The 19,414-nt window shown below is 46.8% G+C and overlaps 1 protein-coding gene across 5 annotated transcripts in view; it reads right to left on the bottom strand.

Annotated features, from left to right (window-relative positions):
* LOC147707980 (amine sulfotransferase-like) overlaps positions 1-19,414 on the bottom strand; it is a 357,336-nt gene that overhangs the window by 219,809 nt on the left and 118,113 nt on the right. For all 5 annotated transcript variants that reach the window (XM_086926799.1, XM_086926798.1, XM_086926796.1 and 2 more), the window contains exon 2: positions 9,953-10,120. In XM_086926799.1, coding sequence (XP_086782925.1) covers positions 9,953-10,109 — 157 coding nt within the window. In that variant the 5' untranslated portion in view covers positions 10,110-10,120. The remainder of the gene's footprint in view (positions 1-9,952; positions 10,121-19,414) is intronic.

Here is a 19,414-nt window from a genome sequence, read left to right as displayed (position 1 = left end):
TCCTGGATGGAGGTTTCTACGGTTGGGTGCGCTGTTGGACCCCCCCCCCCCTCCGCTCTCCCCCCCTCTCTATCACCAGCAAATGAGGTGGAAACTAAAGCCTAGGGTGGTCAATTTGAGTTTTGGGCACCGATAAGGCAAATGAGGAGGAAAAAAAAAAGAAAGGTATTTTACCCTCACTCACTTATAGCTTACTATGGTAAGCCCTTTTTGAGATTACAAGCCCTGTGATATGCAAAATCACTGCCTTATCAACTGCAAAAGTTCGATGTACAAAACTCATTTTACAAGTCAGAAAATTGATCTGTGAACCATATAGATTCACAATTTGAAATTGCCATGAAAGGGACATTCCTACCCATATTTGCTATTTGGTATTGAATAAATCAATGGTTTGGGACTGCAATCATAGGTAAAAACCCTTGACCAGTTATCAGCTCTTCGAGGAGGTGGCCAATTATTCACAAAGGGAAATGGGTCTCCTTGGGAGCCCTTCTCCTTTGGGAATTGAAATGGAAGATATAGGGAGAACATGTAGTGGTTCTGTGGACCATCTTCTTTGCCCCACCTGATGTTTCCCAAAATTGATTTTTTTTAAAGCAGCACCTTTACAGAACACTGGCTGCTTTAAAAACACTTTTCTGATTTGAAATGCATTCAGAGGGATGGTGATGTGCTGTTCCTTTTTAGCCCATCCCTGCAATTGCAGCCAAATACATGCAGTCACAAATTGAAATGTGTCTAATAAATATTAATTAGGCTGGCCATTCCGCAGCAACCTGTAATTCAATATTTTGTGAACTGACCTAATGTAGCCATATAGCCCAGTGACGAGGGCTATACTGGTTGTTAAAGGCCCTGAACCAGAGTCACATAATGAGGAAGAGGGACTTTAGCCAGTAGTATAGCCTGAGGCAGAACAGCTGTAAGGACATTAGCACATTCCACCCCCTGAGAGTCGAATGGTTTAAATAAAAAGAGGGAAACTAGTAGACAATCTTTTTAATGTTGGAGCAGAAGTGTCATACCAGCCATTATAAACATGAACTTACTTCCTTGTCTTCAATGGAGCTCCCAACATTCCAATTTTCCAATAATACATTATTATATATTTGCTAAATCTAATTCCATTTTCACAAAGTGGTGTGTAATTTACAACCACTTTTTGTGAATGAAATAACAATACATATGGCCTTTATTTTGTAGTCTCATCCAAGTATTTTAGATGCAAAGAATTTCCTTTTTTACAATGTTCTGTACTGCAAATGGCATTTTTTCTTGATTTTGTCAGTGCTCTGATACAAGCATGAAACCTACTGGCTCTGCCAGTTCTTGTTTTTAGATGCAGCCGGGTACTCATTCCTATCTTTTGGAAATTATCCATACTTATTGAGCAGTCAGGGCTCTTTGATTTGCAAACAACTACTTTTTATTCAAGAAACCTCTCTGGCAAATGACTATTAAAGAGTGTTTGTTGTCTAGTTTAGGAAATTGCAATTTGGAACTCTCTGTCAGTAACCGAGGCTGAAGATACTGCTTACTGCTTAGTCTGGTTTGTGTGAGAGGAAGCAGTACCATGAGGCCACCTGCATTGAGCGCCTTTGGGGGAGGGAAAGGCTGGCACCCATCATGGATTGTCAGAGCTGGCTGGATTGAGCCTGTGCATGGGTGCAGGACACACTGCACCACAATGCACTTGTAGTGGACTACTATTTCAGTAGGCCACTAACTTTAACAAATATGGAGAGTCAGGTACAAACTTCAGGTATAAATTCTGGTTCACAAGGTCCTTTACTAGGTAATGGTGCTATAAGTTGCTGCATTCAGGAAGTCGCTTCCTGGATTTCTGGGGCCAGATTTAAAATAGGATTGCATTGCCCTTGGAGTCGCAAACCTTAAGTCAGAGTTGCCAGGCAATGCCAGGCCACCTAGCCCTGGGTTTCATGGTATATCTGGAGTAACACACGGCACTACAAGTTGCTGCATTGCGTTACACTGCTCTGGGATGGTGTACCATGGGTGGCATGTTGGTTGGGTGTCCCAACACATTCACAAATTGGTTTTGGTGCATTCCCAGATTTAGGAATGCACCAAAATGTTATGCCTTCCCAATAGAGATGCAACAATGAGAATTATTGTTATTTCTCCCCATTTCTTACTCTTTTTAAGTGTGCTGCATTCTGCAGCACACTTAGAGAGAGAAAAAATAATTGAAGCTTGAATTTCCTGGAGCCTCCCATCACCTGCAACACTCAAGAAAGCCGGGTCCACCCCCTTTCCCAGATCTATGGTGTGGGTACCTGTTGCAGTCCCTAAGCCTACTGAGATTAACTCTCTCATACAGTCCTGGTGTGTAGTGCTGAGATTCAATGCACATTACCGCCTGGAACACTCTAATAGGAATATTGTGAATGAAAGTCCACCCGGTCATCGCATCATTCAAAAAATGTAAACCAGCCATAATAAATGCAGTTACTCCATTAAACAACAATCAATATTTTCACATGACAAATATGTGCAAAGGCTTTCCTTTCCCACATCTGGAGATCACAGAAAAAAAACTTTGAACTCCTCTGAGAGCCTTGTGCTCTGATAGTTGGGCATTAATGCATAGGTAATGGGTGGCAAAATTGAACTTATCAAATTGTATTAATGCTTACCAGTCCTGAACACCAATATTGGATATTGGATTAATAATTGTGCAGGGTGAGGCCTGCACAATTAATAGCTCCACACTTTTCTCTTACTAGAAACCAAGTGCCTCAGTGTAGTGCTTGACTCTCTCAGAACAGCGAAGCAGAGCAGTTCAAGGCCTGCCTACTCAGGGGAGGTGATGTTGGTAAGTAATCACCATTCACTGGATCCAATAATACCACTTAATAAATTATTGTCCAGTTTGTGCATTTGCTTCAGAAAAAGGGAAAGTAAATTTCTTACACACACTACAAAATACTAAGCATTAATTGACAAATACATACATTAGATAGATTTAAAATACCTTAGATAACATTCTGTAATCTTACTTGGCCCCCTATAGGGTCATGACCCACAAAATCAAAATGCTCTTCCACCTATACCAAACAACACATCAAAATATAAAGGGGTATCAGTTTATATAGAACAGGCCTATTTGCATTTTTAAGGGTTATTACATTAATAGACAAAGAATTCATATGTTTAAAAGATCCAGCAACATTAATAATAACAGGTGCAAACGTAATAAATATTATCAATAAAGTATTTCAACATTGCTCAGGAATCTTTGTCAACATAAATAATTTAAAAAACATTCAGAATGAACATAACGTGTGTCTGCGTCATTTGTATACACATTCAAGCCCAATAAAATGCAAATCTAGAGCCAGCACCTAAAACGTGTTGCACTCCAAGCACTACCAGCTGTAAAACAAAAGCTCCAACCTTAGGAGTACTTTAAATATGATGAATAACTTTGTGAGAGAAACTGCTGCATCTCCCCCTATAAATATGTTAAACATTGATGATGCCCCTGTCACCCTGAGGCCTCCACAAGGCAAGGGCAATATGTAAATGAGCCTCTTCTGAGGCATTATGTGGCAATTTAGTTGGAAGAGCAGTAACTACTTTATTACTGGCTCTCCAGCTGCTCAAGAGAATCGAAATTTGCCTAGCAGTGTAACGGTAAATTTCAATTCTATTAAGGACACGGAGGCGAGGATTATGCTTTTGTACCTTCTCCGCTGTTTTATTTACAAAAGTCACAGCAGCCAAAACACCAACAACAACAGCCCTACCACAGAACACAGGGTATGGGCAAACAAATGAAAAAATGTCCATCAACTACAACTCCCATGAGTATCGCCAGGCAGTCCATAACGTAGTCCATTCTCAGTATCCACTGCAGCTAGATAGGACATCCCCTTCATGACCACTTCCTCTTTCTTCGCGCGAGGCACGCTATGTTCTTATTGGTCCTGCTTGGCGCCATCATTTCCTACAAAAGATATCACAGCGTCAGCAGTGAAAGAGAAAAAACCTGCCAGCATCCAACGACCACACAATGCACAATGTACAATTCACATAACCACAGGACTGGAAAACCTAAGTACTTACTGCAGTACGGGCGGGAAATCTTTGCAGGAAGTCGGGGAGGGATAATCCTCGCCTCCGTGTCCTTAATAGAATTGAAACTTACCGTTACACTGCTAGGCAAATTTCAATTCTATATCAGGACCGGAGGATTCAGAGTATGCTAGTTCAAAGCTTACTCACCACCAAATGAGCAATATCAATCACCGGTTTGAAGTAAAACCTTTTAAAGGTGGAGTCAGAAGGCCAATCCGCAGCTCGCATCAAATCCTCCCATCTAGCACCTAAAGAGAACGCCTTCGAGGCCATGGCCCCTCTAGCTGAATGAGCACCGAACTGTTTCGTGTCAATGCCTGCTTCCTGCATTACCCACCGAACCCATCTGGCGATGGTGGGAGAAGAGACAGCCTTGTGCGGCTTGCACAGCGCGATTAGCAACTGTCGTTCGCCCGGAGGGCGAAGTTCCAAGGTTAGTTCCTTATAAGCCTTCAAGCACTGGACCACGCACAGTTTGGGAGTGTCCACGAAGTACGGGTAGGAAATCGTCCGTGAAGCACACTTCGTGCGACGCCCCAACGTGAAGACTACCCCATTAGGGGGAAAAAACTCTTGCCGCGACATCCAGGGCGTGCACATCCGACACTCGTCTGCATGAGGCATAAAAGCATTGCCAATTTTGCCGAGAGTTTCTTCAAAGACAGGTACTTATTCGGTGGCCATGACAAAAAAAGGTTGAGAACCAGGTTAACATCCCAAAGAACCGAATAACGCGGCTCTGGGGGCAGGGAAAGTCGAACCCCACGCAGGAGCCGACACACAAATGGGTGTTCCCCCAGCGGAACCCCGCAACCGGCTGATGGCCCGCCGAGATCGCTGAGCGCATCGCATTAATAGTACGGTAGGCCAGGCCAGCCGAAGCCGACTCTGCCAAATAGTTTAACGCAGGAACGACGCCTGCAACCACGGGATCCAGGTCCCGTCGAAGACACCAACGTGACCACCTATTCCAGGCAGAGCGATAACGTTTCGTTGTGCTGCCTGCCCAGGCCTTCGAGAGGAAACTCTCAGCTGGTCTCGAAAGGCCCGGGAGCGACCAACGTCGCCTGAAAGCCTCCATGCCATGAGGTGAAGCGAGTTCTGAGTGAGCAGGTGATGGAGTTCCCCGTCCGCGCTGAGAAGAAGCCGCGGAAACCAGGGGAGTAGGATTGGAGAATCCCAAGAAAGTTCCAAAAGAACTGGAAACCAAACTTGCGACCTCCTCCATGGAGTTACCATGACTACGTCCGCCTGCTGGCGGCGAAGATGGGCCGCCGCCCTCAGGATCATTGAGAACGGGGGAAAGCCGTAAGACCTCTCCCCGCTCCAATCCTGGAGAAAGGCGTCCGTGGCCTCCGCTAGGGGGTCCGGCCTCCAGCTGAAGAAACGATGGAGCTGGAAGTCCAGGCGAGACGCAAAAAGGTCCACCGAGAACGGGCCCCAGGCGTCGTTCAGCTACCTGAACACTTGCGGGTCCAATTTCCACTGACTGGAGTCCCGCAGATGTCGGGAGTGCCAGTCCGCTACCTGGTTGTCCTGACCCGGCAAATACTCCGCTGGCACTGAAACCTGATGCGCCAGGCAGTAATTCCAAAAATCTTTCGCCAAGTCTGAAAGGGCCTTGGAACGAGGGCCCCCTAAATGGTTGACGTAGCGCACAGCTGAGATATTGTCCATGCGAAGCAAGACGCAGGACCGAACCGTGTCCTTGGTCCAGCAGCGAACCGCGAAGGACCCGGCCAACAGTTCCAGACAGTTGATATGAAGCTCCGGTTCCTCGGACGACCAGGCACCGCCTGTGGAAAACTTTCCACAGCGGGCGCCCCATCCAGCACGGCTGGCGTCGGACTCTATCACCAAGTCGGGACAGGACCGAAAATTGCTCGGCCATTCCAGGCCTCCATATGTGCCAGCCACCAATTCATCTCTTCCCTGACTTTGTCCGACAGGGGAACCACTTGATTGTACGTCAGACCGCGTCGGAGATGGTGCTCCACCGGAACTGTAGAAAACGCCGGTGCAGGGGATGAATGGGAACCACCAAGTAAGCGTCCTTGAGGTCCAAACGCACCATCCAATCGTTGGGAAGCAAAACATCTCTTAAAAGATGGATACCCTCCATCTTGAAATGCCGGTAGACCAACCATCTTTTGAACTCTTTGAGATTGATTACCGGACGCTTCCCACCATCTGCTTTGTCCACCAGGAACAAATTGCTCAAGAACCCAGCCGGGTGCTGAACGGAGCGGCAAATGGCGCCCTTGCGAAGCAGGTCTGAAACCTCTTTGTCGACCAATCGTGCGTCCGCACAGGAGAAAACGATGGGAGGAGGCGGCCTGCCCTGGCGGGGCTGATTGTAAAACTCCACGTGGAAACCCCGTACAGTTTGCAAAACCCAGGCGTCTGCCGTGATTGCGGCCCAGGAGTCTGGAAACAAGGCATATCGCCCCCCCACGCGGACTTGGTCCGCTGAGACAACACTCACTGTTGAAGGCGTTCCCAGCAGCATTCTTGAATCCACCTCGACCACGGAAATGTTGTCCTCTGGTGGGATAGCAGGTGTTGTAATTCTGTGAGGAGTTATACTGTCCTCGTCCGGAGCCTTGATTCCTGTTGGTCGCTTGCTGACCACCACGGCCGGTCGGGCTGCCCCCTCCGCGACCGGCCCCCCTGGAGAAACGTTGGTGGAAGACTTTCTTGATACTCGACTGGGCCCTATCTAGTGACGTGAAGGTATTTACAAACTTTCCCAGTTTTTTTATAAATGGTTCTCCAAAGAGACCACCCTGGGCCACAGCCCCCGCCTCAGAAGAGGCCAGATCCCCCAACTTAGGGTCGAACTTAATTAAGAGGGACCTTCTACGCTCCGTAGACAGAGCGCAATTCGCGTTCCCCAGGAACACCACTACTCTCTGCGCCCAGTTGTAGAGGACCTCAGGAGAGATGGTCGCCCCGGACTCTTTCACCCCTTCTGCCATGTCCAGAATTTTTGTAATGGGGCCTATGGCGTCCAAGAGTTTATCTTGGCAAGATCGCCAGGAGTGGTCAATGCCTTTGCGGGGATCCTTAACAAATTTAGCTAAAAACGTGGCCATTTTCGGATCCAACTCAGGGGTCAGGGCAACCTTCCCCTCCAACGTGGGTTTGGGGCATTCCCCACGCAAACAACTCCTTGCCTCCTTTTCCAAGGGCTTGCGGAGGCGGCCAGCGACAAACTTTACCACCTTCTCCCCAGGGGTCCAGGCCGCGGATGCATTATCTCATCCGGGTCCAACATACCTGAATCATCCCGTGGAAGTTCGGCGGCGGAGCCCGAAGGCCGCCAAGAACGCTCCGACCCATCCTCATCATCGGTGTCCGCTGGGGAGGTCTGTCCTGGAGACAAAGGAGCTGACCCTGCGGAGCCCAAAGGGCCGGGGGCGGGGAGGACGCAGGGGCAGGATCTGTCACCTTAGCCAGGAATGCGTCACGCAACCTTTCAAAGGCGTCTTTGTCCATACCGCGTGTTCCACTTGACACCCCCTCCTTACAGGGTCTCTTAGGGGCTGGGGGAGTAGTCCCCGTAGGGGCCGTAGGACCAGCAGTAGCCCCTAGGTGTGCCTGAGTCACCCTCTCACACTCCTGTATAATGCGTGCTGAGAGGCGCTCCTCCATAGGTCCCACAATCTCTGACACCTATAAATCGAGCTATCCACAGCCTGGTAGAACTCCTCATCATTGAGGTAGCCCTGCGACTCCTCTTCCTCGTAGTATTCGTCCCCCATCGTCACCAGGCGCCCAGCGCTAAACCCAATGTATGAAGGTAGGATAAAAGGGGGGGCTAGAATCAACCTAACTGACAGGGATGTAGGCTATAGCCGGTGCAGGAATTTAGGGGCAGAGCGAAGCTGCCAGCATATGGTGCCCAGTGGAAACCGGGAATAATGGGGGGCACTCACCCCACTAGCGCGCAGGTCCTCCTAGCAGGACCAGGCCTTCGTCACCTCCCCGCGCTAGGCTCAATCAAGTGGAAGCAATCGGCTCAGAGTGCCCTCATACGCCCGCAGGCCGCAACGCGGTCAGGCCGCAATACAGACCCCAACCGGGGCGTTTAAAACAACTGTGGGGCAATACAGACTCAAAATCGAGCGTCTTGGTGAGGCGACAGGGGAAGGCTCGGCAGAAACGTTCTCCTCAGCCGATTCCCTGACAGAAAATCGCGCCGAGGAGAACGAGACGCACTAGCACCCCCTAGTGGCCGGAGGCGGCTGAAAAACGAGCAAAGTCGCGTAGGAGCATAAAATGCTCCCGCGACCAGAATGGGCTCTGTAAAGAAAAACGGAGCATAAAAGCAAACCCCACAATAAGAAATACACCAAAATGTGTCAATTTAAAACTCCAACAAACCCCAACCATGAAGGAAAATGAGGAGAGAGGAATAAAAACCACTTAACGGGCTGCGAAGCACCGAAGAAAGAGGAAGTGGTCATGAAGGGGATGTCCTATCTAGCTGCAGTGGATACTGAGAAAGGACTACGTTATGGACTACGTTATGGACTGCCTGGTGATACTCATGGGATTTGTAGTTGATGGACATTTTTTCATTTGTTTGCCCATACCCTGTGTTCTGTGGTAGGGCTGTTGTTATTGGTGTTTTGGCTGCTGTGACTTTTGTGAATAAAACAGCGGAGAAGATACAAAAGCATAATCTGAAGCCTCCGGACCTGACATAGAATCGCTTGCCTTTTATTGTATTTTCTTCTTCGAGGGTGCCTGGTCCCAACTGGGCACCCTTACATGCTTCCACTTCCGGGGCAGCAATAGAGCTCACCCCCGCTGCCAGCTTCTTGCCCAGCCTTCATCTATCTCTGCCAGCTTGGGAGCCATAAACTGAGTTCTCCTCTGCCTGTTCCATGTGGACAGGGTGCTTTGTGCTCAGTAGCTGCCCAGCTCCCACTATTCACAGGCAGCACAAGCGCCATTGGGGACCTGGAGATGGGGTCATGGGCCTCTTTCCCTTTGTGATGTGGTCTCCTACGTCAAGTTGGCTTTCTCGAGGCAGCAGGCTGGTGTGCCCCCTCTTCCTCTTCTATTGGAGGAGAGGTGCAATGGTGCTCCCCCCCAGCTTGCTTATGGGGCTGAAAATGGGGCCCCAGGCAACTTGTTACATGAATCGGCCTGGGAAATGAGGCCCCATGCTGCATAGAGCTCTGGAGAGGTTGCACCATACCTGCCCCCGAAGCTAGTTAAAAAGTTATAAGCTTGCAACGACCCCGTGCCTTGGGACTCCCTAGCCAATGTCTCCATGTTAAATCAAACAGATTAACTACAAAGTTCCTATTTGGGGCAGGCATCCACAAAAAAACATTCTTAACTCATGTTTTAATCTTTTAAAACAATCCTCTAGCACCCAATAGCGTGCGTTTTGACGAACATATCAGAACTTCAGTAAGGTATGGTAGCAATGTGAAATGTGGCAGACGGATGCCCCGCCTAAGAGAAAAGAATTTAAAAAAGATATGAACTTGTATATGTGCATGAAAAGCATGCAGGGGCGAGTGCTCACGAAAATATTAAAAAAGATATGGAGTTCAAGTGCAGAAAGAGAGAGGTGGTATATATACACTACTTTAGAACTGAAAGGATATGGGGCCAGCGAAAGAGAAGGGAACAAGCTTTCTCTTGTACTGTAACCTCATATTCACCTCGCAACAGAGAGTCAGAATGACTGCTTCTGAACCAATTCAGCATTTTTACAATAGATAAACAGCAACTATGCAAATGTTCGCTACTTGTGATAATGAAAGCCAATACAAATATTTTAAAATAGAGTATATGTGAATGTTATGTTTGAAGAATTTCTTCTTACCAGACTTTGGATAAGTGATTAAATATACATCAGTGTCCCTTACTGGAAAGTGCTCGAGAGAATCTATATATTCAGGTGTGGCCAACCTTTCTGCGAAAAGAATTCCCCTATGCATAAATAGTCGGCCAACAGCTCCGCTGTATGATGCCTCATCCATAATTGAAGGAGCTGCAATAGAAGAGCAAAAGATATGTTAAAGAGGACAAACAAAATTAATTCTATGGAAATGTTAAAAGAGCACACTTTTTCAAAGACTATCTCACCATCAAAGGATGATCCTAAAGAAAAGAGTCTCAAGAAACTAAGGACTTGACTTACAGTTTTGGGGACGGGCTACTCCATCACAAATGCAACAGATATCCCAGCTACCGTATTACAAGCGCATAGCATCCTATGGCACTTGTAATAAAGTGGACAGGTTATCCATCCCATTGTGATGTAGGAACCCATCTGTCAAAATCTGAATCAGGCCCTAAGCTTTGTAAGCTCTGGGTAAAGAAGCATTCTAAACTATGGATAAAGATGTGCAGAAGTTCACTTGTTCACCGTTTTGATACAGTTTATGTAATGCAAATTGTAATTAGTTTCCCTGCTCAGAAATGAATTTTCTTCTGTCCTCTATGTTGAACCAATTCTAACCATTAATGTCCAGAACTGTTACTTTTTTCTCTGCATGGGACCTTTTCAGTCTTCTTTTTAAAAACTCAAAAAACAAATTTTTCATAGGTCTGATTTGTCATAATCAGCACTTGTGACGGTGGCTGTGCCAAGGGCAGTATCATTACCATAGGTGATATTTTGACAATATCGCTGATGAGAAAAGACCATTTAGTTATGAGGCATTTGCAGGAAAAGCATGAGAAATGTGCTCCACAAGGCTGCATTAACAATGCCAGAGATAAACATGTAAAGAACAGTCAAAAACACAACATCTCTGGTAGAAATCATTTTACCCCAAGTATTTGGCATCATAGGTTCGAGTCTCAGCGTCAGCTCAACATCCTGTGATTCTGGACAAATCACTAAGGGACTGATTACGAATTTGGTGGTCCGACATAAACGAGACGAGATAAAAAATCAGATTAAGAGTTTCTTGCTCAAGGGGCATACTCAATCCTAAAATTCTAATCTTGTAGGCTCAAAACCCATTTGCTAATTCTAGATGTGGTTTTTACAATATCTTGCTAAGGCTTCTTTTTCGATAGCTGAATTTAATTTCGCATCTTTAAAAGTTCTTAATGCAAAAGCAACTATTCTTTCTTTGCCTTCTATTATCTGCTCCTAGTCCTTTATTACTACCATCTGTAGAAAGTATAGTGTCAAGCTTACCATCCAAATTTCCTATTAATGGAGCAGGAGTAATGGCCTATTTGATCTTATTAAAAGTTATTGTATGTTCAGGATCCAATTCCAATGGTACTCCTTTTTTAGGTAACAGCCTGATAGGTTGGACCAAATCAGGGAAATTTGTTATACATTTCGACATGTACTCTGACCTAAAATGATTTTACTTTATCTTTATTAGGTGGAGTAGGGGCTTTCATTACAGATTCCATTAAATCCATATTACCTTCCCTAGACCGAATGTGACAAAGAAAATCAACTAATGCTACTCCTATCTTGAATTTCTGTTTCTTGGTGGTGAAACCTGCATTTTTGATTTCAGATGAACCACTCTCAAATTGTGATTGTGTTCTGCTTTATCGACCACGATATCATCCTAGAAACACATAATTTTATCCACCCCCTCTAATATGTGCTGCATAATTCTTTGGAATGCCGAACTGCTGAAGGCAGCCCGAAATAACATTCTCAAAAATGTGTATATTGCAAAAGGGATAGTAAAAGTGGTCAGTATCTGTGATTCGGGGTGGAGCGTTAACTGATATTATGCTGAGGACAAATCCAAAACTGTGAAGTATTTGGTCTCATGTATAACATTCAGCATCTGTCCACCCATATGTCTGAATTCAAACTTCTTAAATCAACACAAAGACGTAGCTTTTCTCTTCTTTTTTAGAGGTTATTACAATGGGAGCCTACCATTTTGAATTATCTACAGCCTCTTGGACACCTTGTTCCTTTAGTCTCTATAATTCCTCTTTTTAGGGTTCTCTCATCAGAAGAGGAACTGATCTGGTTTCTTGTGGTATCCTATCAGATTTTATTTTATGAAAGCAGTTATTTAATATTTCCAACTTATTAGTGAACACCTCCAGAAAATCTTCACATGTGTCTATTCCTACTAGTGATCTGTCTACCATCAATACTTGTTCTTCTTTATTAGGATCTAAATGTATGACTACCTCTCTTTGGTGTTTTCATCCAAGCAAATTACACCCTTGTTTGGTGCTATAAATGTTTCCCATTGAGTCTATTCTTAAATAAAATACACATTCTTATCATTCCTTCGAATGGAATAGGATACTTCTTATACCCTTCCCTGGATGCACATCAGGACTCACTGGGATTTATTTTTTCTAAGGAAACATTCATGAACGGTTTGGCTATCAATGTACATGGTGAGAATGAATCTGCATACTGTCACGAGGGCAGCAGGGATGTGACAGACCAAGGGGATGACTGGTGGGAAGCCCGGGAACTCTCAACTACTTTGTTTTCTCCTCGCCAGGATGACGTATGGACAGCCTCCAACACGGAGCTTTCTACTGCCTAGGACGGTCCCTTTAACTGGGAAGAGAACGCCCCCTCCTATGACGTCATGAATTGTTGCCCAATAAGGAAGCCCAGGATACATAATGCGGTTTGTGACGACACAGGAGGAGGTTTGGAGAACACGGAAGGAGCAGGACGCTGGAGGACCTTAACGGAGGAGAACCCAAAACGACTGGAGCAGTTATCCAGCCAGAAGGGAGAAGACCCGTGGCGAGACCCGGAGCTGAAGCCAGGAGGCCAACGGGAATAAGCTCCACCGAGCCACGCCCACGGAGGAGCGTGGCTGACCCAGGTACGGGCCAGATTCTCGGGCTGGGTCGGGAGGCGGGAGAAACTGGAGGGTTGAGATCAGTTTTTCCGCCTACCGCCTCCCCTTGTACATTTCTGTAAATAGACCCCTTCCTCACCTTCACTCCTCTCACCCCGCGTCATCATTGCTTGTTTCATCAGAGCACCGGAGTGACACCTCACCCCCTTCCCCGTGTGTGCTGAGACAAACGGGACAAGAGATTGACGTTTAGTTTTCTTTGTGTTATTTTCCTTTTGGGGTACACAGAGAACATTTCCTTGTGGAAAATGACAATGTTAATGCACATAGGCGGCGTTCATTTGCTTTCATCATACCCTCACTGTAAGCAGAATGAATACCGTGAAGCGTTGACCGCATCATCTCGCCAGCATAGACCCATGCACGCACACACACAAACAGCCATTTTAGACACCGTGGCCTCTCTGCCCATTTGTTAAACTCCCGGCACCCCTCCTCCGCGCACTCTGGCTGCCCCTGCTCTCTCCTGCACGGGTCCTAAGACCTCTCCTTCTGTGCGACTCTGCCCCTGGGAATCACACTCTGCGCCTGACCAACACCTCCCTTCCTTTCATGAATACCCCTCCTTTGATGACCCCTTCCACTGAGCCCGACTGTCTGCACGGACCGCTGGTCATCCCTTAGCCTGAGGATACAGTTTATTGCCCGCTACTGTATGCACTCGCCCCTCTTCAAAGGAGCTACTATTGATCATGACCTCCCCACCCTCTGAGATCCGATTAGGCGCACACATTCCAAAGGAATCAGCGGAACACTCTGCTGCATTATAGCCCCCTCCTATTGTATGGGGGGTGAGGACCCCTACTGTAGCCACGTGTTGGAATAAACCGGAACAGGGGGGTACCGGGGATGTGTTTTCCTTGCTTCACAATGTCTTTATTGTAATAAGGAATGTTTATGCATCATCAACTTGTGTATAAAAGACGCAGTCTCAGAGAACTTGTTAGAGCACTTCCCGAAGACACTGTGTTTCGTGTCTGAAATGACAGGCTCTCCTCATGAGTAATAAAACTCTGTTCTTGTGTCCCTGTTTCCAGCGCCCGTCTCTTTGTTTGGTAACTATTCAAGATGGGAACTAAGAGGCGCCTTGCGCCAGCAGCCTGGGCATCGGTAGTATTTGTGGGCTGATTTTCCTCAATTGGCGTCCCAACGCGGGGCCCATCAGCGACATAAGGTCCGGTAAGAGAGGTCCAGACGATGGGGTGAACGTCGAAACGATTGGAGTATACCTGCCTTGAGAGGGCCCTCGCCCGGCTGCCGATTGAATGAACTTCACCGATTCTGAACGGACCTCTCTCAGGTGACCTACTGTCCTGACTGGAATCCCACAGGAATGCTGCGGTAAAAACATGGAATAAGAGAACGATCGGGCGCTGGAAAGGGAAGGCGAAGAACTGTCCACACGGTCCGGTCCGGGTAAGGTTAAGTAGGACGTCTTTACGTCTGATTGGTAGGATGGCTTTACCCATCTGATTGATTGATTGATTGTTTGTATTGGAATCGGTATTTAAATACTGATATTGTTCATTGATTGGTTCATTTAGCTTTGGTTGCTACTTGAAGTATTGGTTCTCTTTGAGACATTCTCTGTTTGCAAACAGCGACGAATAGGAACGTTCCTCTCTCTTTGCAAATAGTGAAGGATAGGTAATGCAGACTTTTGTCCCCATTGTAATCCGTCATGCCTATCTTTCTCACCACTGATTGTTTGTTATCGATTTTATCGATTATTGTTCTTTTGAGATATTCCCTGTCTACAAATAGAGAGGAATAGGAATATTCTGTCTCCCTTTGCAGATAGCGAAGGATAGGTAATGCAGACTTTTGTCCCCGTTGTAATCCGTCATGCCTGTTTTTCTCCCCACTGATTGATTGATTGTCTGGACATTTACTGTTCAAAGAATAGTTCGTTTGAGGTATTCTCTGTTTGCAAATAACGTAGAATAGAAATATTCTGTCTAGTCTTTGCAAGTAGTGAAGGGTAGGTAATGCGGACCTTTGTCCCCCGTTGTAACCTGTCATGCCTATCCACTCCCCACTGATTGATTAACTAGTTCCACCCGGACCATTTATTAGAGGTGGATCGTCTGGCTTAACCGGAGGACACCCGCCCTAGTAAAAAGGACATATGTAAAATATGAAGTAAACACCATATCCTGTTAACAGAAACTTTAGCATGAAACACACTAGGAAAGGAAGGAAAAAGGAGTCGAGCGAAATCAGTAGGCCACTGATGAGCTTTCGACTTCACTAAAAATAAGAAACGTTAGAAATAGCCCGCAATAAGAAACATTAAAATGGCGAGGGAAGCCAAGCTTGACACCAAGGCAGACACGAGGTAGTTAGGCTTCACCGCCCCTCACTGCTCCAAACATGTCTGTCCCACCGCCCGCCACACCCAATAACTATAAAATGAAATAGATACAAATCAGCAGACACCTACCCCCATTCCGGAAGCTCCCGAAGTGCAACAGGTCCACGGTCACGCCCATCCGGAAGGCGAGGCCCCGACGCGTGTAGAGCAGGGCCCGGCTGGCCGCCATCGGACGGAGAGGCCGTGGGGTGGAAGGCCCAAAAATTTACTGTTCTCCCCATTCCCTTCTTCTGCCGCCCTGCAGGCCACGGGGGGGGGGGGGATGTCTTGCCTCTGCCTCCGCCCCCCCCCCCCCCTCTATCGCCTGCTCCGGCCATGAAAAACCGGAGCCGAGGCCGACAGGGTCCCCTGGCCGACAGCACCTTTTCTTCTATCATTGCTGCCACAACACTCCTTTGTTTAATTATGGCTACAACGGCACTTTCTTATAATGGCTTCGACAACGCTGGACTGTTGGCTGCGACAGCGCCATACTGCGACAACACCGGATTGTTGCCTGCGACAGCACTTCCAATGATGGCTGCGACAATGGAGGGGGGGGATGTCTTGCATATGCCACCGACCCCCCCCCCTCTTCCTTGCCTGGTACGGCCATCCTGAAATGCTGGAGCCGAGAAACGGCGTGGGGTCGCTGGGAGGAGGAGGCGGCGCGAACAAGCCTCCCCCACCTCCCCAGGTGGAGGCTTCCAGCGACACCCCAACGCTCCTTTTAAAGGGTCCCTATCGAAAAGCGGCGCTTTTGCCCAGGACCGGCGCACGTCCTGTGCTCTTCTCCTCGACCTTGAAGATTCTAGAAGAGCCGGGGGGCCCGACCCCTCCACGCGGGCGCCCCCGTCCCCCGATGGAACCACGAGACGTCGGCGCACTCATGTCGGCACCAGCCTCAGTTTTGAAATGACCGAAATCCTGCAAGACTACCAACGTGATCAGTTCCGGTGGGACACCAGTATGACCCGGTAGGAAAGATTGTTGCCTCCCTCCCCACTTTTTGACTGATGGTTCATATCGCCAGTCCCCTATGTTACCCTTCAACATAAGACTTTTGAACTGCCGAAAGTGGTCCAGGTCCAACCACAAGTTGGTGGAGATATTTTTTTGGACTATACCGGGACCTGCCTGACCTCACCCAAAATGGCGCCGGTACAAATAGAACTTTCAACTCCTTGTTGTACCCCGATTGCTCAGCCTTGATGTTATGAGATATGTATGTAGTTTTTGGACAATGGATTGATATAAGATGGGTACTGAATATGTAGTTGGACAATGAATTGATATAAGATGGGTACTGATTATGTGGTTTGACAATGAATTGATATATGATGGGTATTGATTGAACATTTGGATAATGAAGTGATGTTAAGTTTTTACACCCCATGGTTATTGAAAGTTTGAATTCTCGACACTTACGATACTTGCTCACAATGAATTTTCGATATGATTTAATTGCACTTGCCGCACTTTCCATTATGAAATCAATGACCACCGACTCCGTTCCCCTCGTGCACAATTCCAGTCTGCTCCGTGGCCGGCCCACGGGGTTGTAGGCCCGTATTTGTGCACCAACATTTTCAATTAAAGGTTTTTGAAGAAGCAAGTATAATCGTAGTGTCTGGATTGATAAGCTTCGAATGTATGGCTACTGTCCCCGATATAAGTGAAATATAGGAGAGATAAAGCAGCTCGATTAAGGTCGAAGGTTAAAAAGCGTGGTGCACAGAAGCAGCAAATATGAATGTTCCAGGTTTTGATATGTGTGTTTTTTTCATCTTTGTGCAGCATAAAGCGATCAATGAAGGCCCTGATATTTAGCTTCTACTTTATGTGCTGCATGTATCAAGGAAGTTGTTTTAAATGTCCTAAACCACTCCGAAGGAAATGCCACCTAGCCCCTTTAGTTTCCGTGCCTGACAGACAAAAACAACCTTATACCACTGTAGACCATCCCTCTTCCTTAGTCCATCAATAATTATCTCTCCCACGCAACCGGTCCCTCTGGGCTTAAACGCCGAGATGGTAGGGACCGCATCCTGTGGAGATAGGCCGAGTATGTGGTAGGTAAAAACATTTTCGGGTTTATGAGCGCTGATGTGTTTTAAAACGCTGCCCCCACCCCTTTCATTTTTCCTTCTTTCTGCAGGTCATGTCGGGACGTCGACTAAAGTATGGAGAAGAGCTAGGCAACACGCCATGGTCCCGCGCGAAAGTCAGGCTCGCACTGTGAAGAATCGTGATTGTCTGAGGGGACAGCCCCTGAGAGTGTGACGATTTTTGTGTGATGTGAACACACGTGTGCATGCCCTGATGTGTATAGCTCGACTAAATATACGTTGCACACATTTGGATGGATGAGAGAATTATTTTGTGCGTGACTTAAGTAATGATCGAACGTCCGATGGAGGGGGGGAAAAAGGGAACTGAACATGGTACCTATACACGACGGACAAACACAGATATAGCATTCCCTTACTTACAAGTGACTCTCTCTGAACCCAGCAACTGAGGGAGTGGTCCGAAGTAGAAACTTGACGGGGTATTACAGTATGGCAAAATATGACTTCTCCTGATACCCCAAATAATACAACCAAGCAAGGACGCGCACCAATGAGTAATCTCTGCCCCGTTGTCCTCCCGGTTGATGCCCCCCTGTCGCTTCAGCTTGGAAAATCATTCGTTAGAAAAGAAAAAGAGAAATAATTCAAAGGCCCCACTGTGAGTATTAGCCCGACCAGGTTAATTCCCGACCAATTGGCAGAGGTGTAGAGAAGGAAAAAGGTAAAAAGCTCAACGCCCAGGTGAATTAAGTAGGATACTAAGAATGCGCAGCATGCAGGAAGAAATATTTTTGGCCAGAAAACTGTTCTATGTTCTGTCTTGGATCATTTGTGTGTAAATGCATGTTTTGTCACCTCTACCTGGATTCGTGTGTACGTAATGTATGGATCTATGTCGCCCTTCTGCCTGTGTTTCTATATTGCTTGACCCCTGCTGTTCTGTGTTGTGTGCGCACTAAATGGCCTATTATTGTCTCTCTCTCTCTCTCTCTCTCTCTCTCTCTCTCTCTCTCTTGTGTACCAAATGGTTCATTTAGAATGCGGACGACTCTCACTCTCTATGAGAGTCCCCCTACTCCCTCTTCCTTTATGTGGTAACGTTGTGCCCCGCCGGCACGAGCCTAATTGGGTCTTTTTTTTAAGACAAAGGTGTTCGGCAAAATTGACAGGAACTCAAACGATTGTAACTCGCCATGTTACTACCTCTCCTTTCTGCAAAATGAAGGAACTTGAATTGGCTAAAAAGGAAAGGACAGGTGAGACGACTGATGTCCCCTAATCTGGCCTTTTATAGGGGGACTATACGTCAAAGGCCTTCTATTCTCAGTCCTTAGAAAAACAACCCCCAATGCCCAGATCGTCCCACCCCTCTGCGCCCAAGTGCGGATGTCCAAAGCGTCCTAGCTTCTCCCGATTGACCCCAGCTCCATAACTGTTGCCCCCGAATTATAACTGATGACCCTGATTAACCGCTGCTCTCCGGGAAAAGAATGTTTAGCCTCTGTCCCTCTCTCATGATGCTAGATGTTAGTAACGACCCCCGTTCGCAAGAATTAGCCGATTCTGGAGGAAAAATGTAAGATTGTTAGGACTCGGGTTAGCAAACGAGTCTCTATTGAAGGTTCCAATTTCGAGTTTGATTAGATGCGCAGTTGACAGGAGCCTGGCTTCTCTCCATATATATGAATATAAGGGAACTCGCACAGCTCGTATGATCCAAATGTTAATGCTTTTAAAGAGTTGTAGTGTGCAGCTGGGGAAACACTGTCTGGCCGGCCAGTGTGGAAAGTGAACACTGAGAAGTAGCTCTCCCGCCTAGGGAGAGAACGCCCCTGCGCACAACTCTAGGGAGACCAAGAGGTCTAATTCCATAAATCCAATGTTCAATGAATGGTGTTTACCACACACGTGTTATCATCTATCCAGATTTATTAGAGTATCTTTTTCTTGATATCTTCTTAAGTATAATGCATATCAAACTTTGTAATCCAAAACAACGTGCATGATTGTAGGTGTGTTCTTTATCACACAAC

Source organism: Lissotriton vulgaris, chromosome 6 (genome assembly GCF_964263255.1).
Source record: "Lissotriton vulgaris chromosome 6, aLisVul1.2, whole genome shotgun sequence".
In the NCBI taxonomy this organism is placed as follows: domain Eukaryota; kingdom Metazoa; phylum Chordata; class Amphibia; order Caudata; family Salamandridae; genus Lissotriton; species Lissotriton vulgaris.
This window is presented reverse-complemented; position numbering and strand designations above follow the sequence as displayed.